Raw genomic sequence first — 6,090 nt, 5'->3', positions numbered from 1 at the left:
AAAAACCCCTTATATTTTATTTAATCACATAGAAAAGACCTCAAATACGTTGGCGGTGACCCACCTGTAAGTGTTTCAGAGCCGGGAAAGTGCTGGGTACTCCACGTGTGATGATTTTTTTTATCATGAAGGGTTCCGAACCTGGCACCTCCTGGTCAACTACAGCTCGATCTGTCCACTCGGCCAAAATATGCCACGCGTTCACCTCTTAGATAGAAAAGCTATGTAGACGCAGGCCCGACCCTGAGCGGGGTGGAAGGGGCGGCCACCCCGGGCTCTAGGCTCTGTATTGGGATTTGGGAAGGCCCAAAATAGCAGTAGCAAACGGCACACAACGCAGGCCCTATCCACACGACCTCAGAATACTTGAACTACGGTTTGTTTCGTTATCGCTAATGATAGTGCAATCCGGCTAGGCTTTCTGAATGAATAATCTAGTACTAATTTATTTTGCTCACATTTGTAGTATGTGTAAATTGTACCACTTGGAAAGATTGATAATATCCAACCTCAAAAGGCCATTCATGCAAAACAAAAGGGAAATTACGGCGAACTTCCATAATGGTTTGCAAGGGTATTAGGAAATGCTGTAAAAGAGGGCACCAACGAACCAAGGGAAAGAAAGGGACATGTCCTATGCATTGTGGAAATCGCCACATGCATAAAAATGATTGATGTGGGGCCAATCATTCTCTCTCCGTCGCTCTCCCTAGTCTCACCAAGCTCTAGAGAAAGCACCTAGATCAGGTAGAGAGCTTGATTCCCACATCGGTCCTATACTTGTGCCCTAAGGATCTGGGATGCATATGCCATGCCAGCCCTTGAGCACTATAAATACAGTACATCATCTCCACATATCTCTCACACGGCACGCAAAGAAAGAGTAGGTCAGCCTTTTGAGAGCCTGAACCCCAGGCATGGCCTGGCCGACCCTCGCCGCGCCCCTTGTGTTTGCGTCGATCTTCATCCTAGCCATGGCCGACCCTTCATTTGTGTGCCCCATTCTTCCTTGTGAGCGTGAGATAAGCCTGCGTTTGTACTTGCACCAAGTTATTGATGGGCCAGACCACAACCAGGTAGTAACCGTAAGTTCTGGCCACCCGGCTTGGTTCGGCACGACCGCCGTCATCGATTGGACGGTCACCGACGCGCCTCAACGCGGTGCGACTATTGTCGCCCGCGCGAAAGGCATGCAATTGCAGGCGGACATAGAGGGTCCTGGCTGGTTCAATTATTTCACCATGGTGTTCGAAGATCCAAGGTACGATCATAATCATACTACTAGTGATTCAGCACTTGAGGACTGTAAATTTTACAGAACTACTGTCCACATGATAAAGATAGTCTATGTTTAGGGCAAGGTGATACATAACATTTCTCGTTACTCCTAAAATGTATATACAGGTTCAGTGGGTCGACGCTTGCAGTGATGGGTCAGTATCTATCAGAATTCAGAAGGCGAGATGGCTATTATGGGCGGGACAGGAGAGTTCGCCATGGGGCGTGGCGTCATCAAGTTCAGAACAGTTAGGAACACTGCCCATGAGAGCTACAAACAACTTGGTATCCACACATTCTATGTCCCAACTCGTGTAAGTGAAAATTTTCTAATGCTTAATCCATACTCCCTCCCTTTCAGAATGTGGTGCATTCTTCTTTGAGAATTGCCATAATGTATTAGTGCATATCTCAAGTTCAGAAGATATTCTTAGATAGTACTCCCTCTGTTTCTAAATATTTGTCTTTCTAAAGATTTCAACAAGTGACTACATATGGAGCAAAGTGAGTGAATTTACACTCTAAAATATGTCTATATACATCCGTATGTGGTAGTCTATTTGAAATATCTAGAAAGACAAATATTTAGTAACTGAGGGAGTAGTAGGGTGAGAAAATTTATCTGAATGATGATGATGGCAATTTTACATACAAATTTACAAGCATAATTCAGCACATATTATTTCTGTGGCAGATGTGCAACACGTTAACATTTGATGCGTACCTCTGATCTTCCGTTAAAATGGATAGCTTATGTTTAAGTATTAGTACCTTAATTAGTGCATGGTTTATCGATGCGCATGAAGCTAATATTTCATGATTTTCCCTTATTTTGCATGCAGGGCAATACACCCATTACACCCATTACCGTCATCTAGTAAAGCAGCCTAAATTTGTCCGGACTACAGGAAACACATATGGCGTGACGTGAAATTGTGGAGCTTGTCGTTGTTTTACTTTCAGATAATACCTGGATTTTGAGTGTTGGATAGTCAATTAGTTAATCCCAAATATGTGTGCCACTGCTTGTTATTGTTTGTATAACATGTTTTGTTATATATTTTACTTTTATGATATATGATAAGTATGAATCAGTCAAACATATATAAATCCAGTTTCTCTTTGAATAACTTGGTTGCTTGATTGAAATGCTTTGTTCAAAGGCGTCCTGTATTTCTCGAAGTTTTGGTTCAATTTACGGAACAGATAACAACATACACAGAGATGAAAGATGTTTAATTTACTCCTTGGAGAAATGTCCGTCAATTAGATGGCACATGACAACTTTATACAGTAGCTTTGAACATTGGTATAGAGTGGGATTCTGTTGATGACAATAGGTTTCTAAATATAAGATACAGTGAAACGGAGTTTCCCCGAGACCCAGGACACATATAGTCAGATGTAAGGAGTACCAAAAAATTGATTTGTTACATGGCTTTGGCTGATGGAAAATGAGTTGGGTAGGAGACAAGGTAAACTTCCAAAAAAATAGCTTCCTTTATAATTCCAAAAATGTAAAAGAGTTCTTTGATCTAACTACCGGATCGAGAAATTCCTTAATCCAGCTAGAGAAAATGCAGGGCTATACGACCATTATCTAGTAAAGCAATCTAAATTTGTGTGTATTACAGGAAACACATATGGCTGGCTTGTCATCGTTTTACTTTCACACAATACAAGTGATTGATCACACCATGCTACATTCTTCCAGAGAAAGATTCAGGTACTGGGAAACTGAAAATCAGTCAAAACTAAAGAGGCCAGCCACGAGCACGAAGGAGAACTGCCCTCTCGGCCCGGGAAGCCATAGCTCTCAAATTTGCTCGGGCAGTAGATATGGTGTTCTGTGGCTGCCTCTCTCCCCCATCATTATCGAAAGCCGTCATGAACTCCTCCTGCTGCAACCTGTATGCAAGTGAAGCGTCGTCAGATTGGCCTGACCGCGCTGAACTCCTGGTGGCAACCAACTCTGACGCCCGGACAAAGCCTCTGCCACTGTCTCTGCTTCTTGTGCTCCTACCCTGTGTGTCAAAGCTCCCACTGCTGGTGTTCATGGTTCCTGGGACCGGCATACTTCTTCTGCCGTCTGCTGCTAAGGAGCTCCTGGTGCTGTTGCCTATTCTAGTGTAGTCCTGTGTGGTGAAGCTGCTACTGCCACTGGTGTTCCTAATGCCAACTTGTGTATAGTTGTTGCTTCTTGGCAGGCTTTGCTTCACATCGTCCTTGCTTGCTGAGGATGAGGCCATGGAGCTCTTCCTCGCCTCAACTTCGCTAGGAAATAGGAGTTGGATGGTGTTCCAAAGTACTGTGTTGATAGTGCAAGATCTTGAATTACTGCAGAATGACAAAAAATTAGTTGAACCCCTGTTTGTTTTTCTACCATATTTGGAGTAGTGCAAAATCTTGAAAATCGAAGCTTACCTGATTAACTGACGGCATTTTGGGCACCGCTTTCCACACTTAGAGGCGGCATGTTTTAAGCATTGCATGCAAAAGCTGGCAGTGAAAGAAAGGGGCAACAGTGTTATGAGGGTCAAGAATTGCATTTAGTATTTGATCTCTGAATTACAGGGCCAATACTCTATGTAGGGAATTTTATGGATTGGCAAAGCACTAAGTGAAGTAAACACAGCTGCTCAGTTCAATATACCAAAACTCATGGCTGTCCAAGTTAACAGGGATGCTAATATCTTTGTCACAGTCAACACTTCACGAAACAAATAAATACAGTATGAATTAGCTACATTGCACATCTGCATCAAAAATAAGCATTGCCAAGTACAATTGCCACAAGTGATTAACAACATACTGAATCTCGTAAAGTAACCAGAAACACAGCTCCTAATTCCTGATAGTACATGTGATGAATAAGGGGTTTATACACATCACGCATTGAATCTCGGGAGTAAAAACAGGGGAACACAATTCACGAAACAAATCAATATCATAGTTTCTGGGAGTTAAAACTTGGCTCTGTGCTGCAAATGTTGTGAACCAACGAACAAATAACTATGTGTAGACAGTAGTGTGCAAATTTACCTGTGACCACAAGGCGTGGTACTTGGCTGAAAGCAGACATCCAAGCAAATCTGCGCAAAATCAAACACTAATGATACTCTACTCAGGGATAATCACATATGCAATTTCAAGAGATGAAATCAAGGAGAACGATCTGCGAGACGCCCTTACAGCGCAAGACAGCTCCTCCCTTACCCGATCCATGCACGGCAGCTCGCCGGTCGCCGCTGCTTCTCCTTCCTTGGTAGATCCGGACTTCTCCTTTCCCTCCACGACAGAAACCTTCTCCTTCTCCTCCTCCGCCTGCTTCACCTCCTTCTTGGCAACTGCAAAGATTTCAAATTAACGCCAGATCGACAATTCCCCAAACAGACACAAACCGAAACGCTCAACGGACCGGGGTAAGGAAGAACGCGAGGGGGCAACACCGACCTTCATTGTCATTCGGCTTCTCGTCGTCGTCGAGCACAAGCGCCACGGGCGGTATCGGTGCCTCATCCGCCGACTGCCTCCGCGACCTCCGCTTCCTGCAGGACAGCGATAATTCGTATGGATCCAGAAACCAACCAAGACAAGACAAGAAAGAGAAAAGGCGAGGAAGGCCGCGTCGCGCGATTGGTGGGGGTGCGGAAATAGGTACCTGGTGTTAGATCCGGCGCTGCCGCCCGCGGTGGAGGAGCCGGAGGGCCGCCTCTTGCGGCGGGACTCGCGGACCGGGGTGTCCTCGACGACGAGCGCAGCGAGGAGGATGGACTCCTCGTCCCAGCCGGCCAGCTCCGCCGCCGAGCGGAACCGGGGGCTGAGCAGGCCCGCGCCGCTCTTGGCGGCCGGTGTCCGCCGTGGCGCGGATCTAGGGCTCTCCGCCGCCATCTCCCCCTTTTCTCTCGTGGAGACGGTAGCCGTTGGCTGGGCAGGGTGGAGCGGGGAAGGGGGGAGGAGAGGCAACGGTCGGCGATTACGAAATTATATTGGCAGATCCCGGCCTCGAAACAGGAAAGGTGTACGTAGCACGCTTCCGCTGCGCCCTTCGTCGCCACGATCGTCGTGGGCGCTGGCCTTCAACTGGGATAACAAAAGATGTTTTTCCAATATGTTTTTTTCAGAAAAAAAATCCTCCGGTCTATTACTAATATTATTTTTCGATAAGAGTACAAAGATCTCTAGAATAACAAAAAATTACAAATAAATTCATAGACCACTTGACGATTACTACATACACCGGAGCGGATCGAAAATGCGCCGTCGTCATCGTCCCTCTCTCCCCAAAGTAGGCATTTGGTAGCCTATAGATTGTCCAACCAGCCTTGAGAATGCGACTTTGGGTGACTTTGGGCCACTTTGGGCAGTTTGGTTTGTGTGCAAATATTGTTGAGTCTGGATGGCACAGTATTGAAGCACATCCGAGTCTGGCTCTGAAGGAACAATAGAATTGATCGTTTCAAGCGAGTCAGGTTCGAGCAATGCAACTCAAGCACAGGCGAAGACTCATAGTTCAACTCAAGCATATGAGGTGAAATTTTCTTTGACCACTAGTTTCATCTTGGTGTTTCACACGCTTTTCGTGTTGTACATTATCTGTTCCGATGATCGTAGATGAGTAGATCTACGTCTCACTAATAAACACGTTCACGTGTGTATGTTATGTACCGATTAATTTTGGCAAAATCTTCGCACATGGTGGACCGTCGAAATTTCTTTGACCTCTAGCTTCATCTCACTCTTTCACACGACTTTTATATTATACGTTTTCTGTTTGGATGGTCGTAAACAAGTAAATCTATGTCTCCTTAT

At 45.3% G+C, this 6,090-nt stretch overlaps 1 protein-coding gene across 2 annotated transcripts; it reads right to left on the bottom strand.

The window, feature by feature from the left end:
• Positions 1-2,759: 2,759 nt before the first annotated feature.
• LOC119344947 (E3 ubiquitin-protein ligase ORTHRUS 2-like) lies at positions 2,760-5,243 on the bottom strand. Of its 2 annotated transcripts, none has more exons than XM_037615223.1 (6): positions 4,940-5,243; positions 4,732-4,826; positions 4,471-4,625; positions 4,321-4,370; positions 3,703-3,777; positions 2,760-3,615 (listed from the first exon to the last, which is right to left on the bottom strand). In XM_037615223.1, the coding sequence occupies exons 1-6, from the start codon at positions 5,167-5,169 to the stop codon at positions 3,033-3,035; spliced, it is 1,188 nt and encodes a 395-aa protein (XP_037471120.1). In that variant the 5' UTR covers positions 5,170-5,243; the 3' UTR covers positions 2,760-3,032. The 2 variants fall into 2 exon arrangements, with proteins under 2 accessions (XP_037471120.1, XP_037471121.1); XM_037615224.1 differs by having other exon boundaries at positions 4,495-4,625.
• Between the last annotated feature and the right edge of the window lie 847 nt (positions 5,244-6,090).

The sequence above is a fragment of the Triticum dicoccoides genome, unplaced genomic scaffold (assembly GCF_002162155.2).
Source record: "Triticum dicoccoides isolate Atlit2015 ecotype Zavitan unplaced genomic scaffold, WEW_v2.0 scaffold194676, whole genome shotgun sequence".
Taxonomy (NCBI): domain Eukaryota; kingdom Viridiplantae; phylum Streptophyta; class Magnoliopsida; order Poales; family Poaceae; genus Triticum; species Triticum dicoccoides.
The sequence above is the reverse complement of the archived record's forward strand: the minus strand, read 5'-3'. Positions and strand labels throughout refer to the sequence as shown.

Bases quoted from the DNA above. Each gene is read 5' to 3' on its own strand.
- LOC119344947 (XM_037615223.1), bottom strand. From the start codon at position 5,169: ATGGCGGCGGAGAGCCCTAGATCCGCGCCACGGCGGACACCGGCCGCC. The intron at 4,371-4,470 runs GTAAGGGCGTCT...GATTTTGCGCAG, and splicing joins GGGAGGAGCTGTCTTGCGCT to ATTTGCTTGGATGTCTGCTT. The intron at 3,616-3,702 runs GTAAGCTTCGAT...GTCATTCTGCAG, and splicing joins AAATGCCGTCAGTTAATCAG to TAATTCAAGATCTTGCACTA.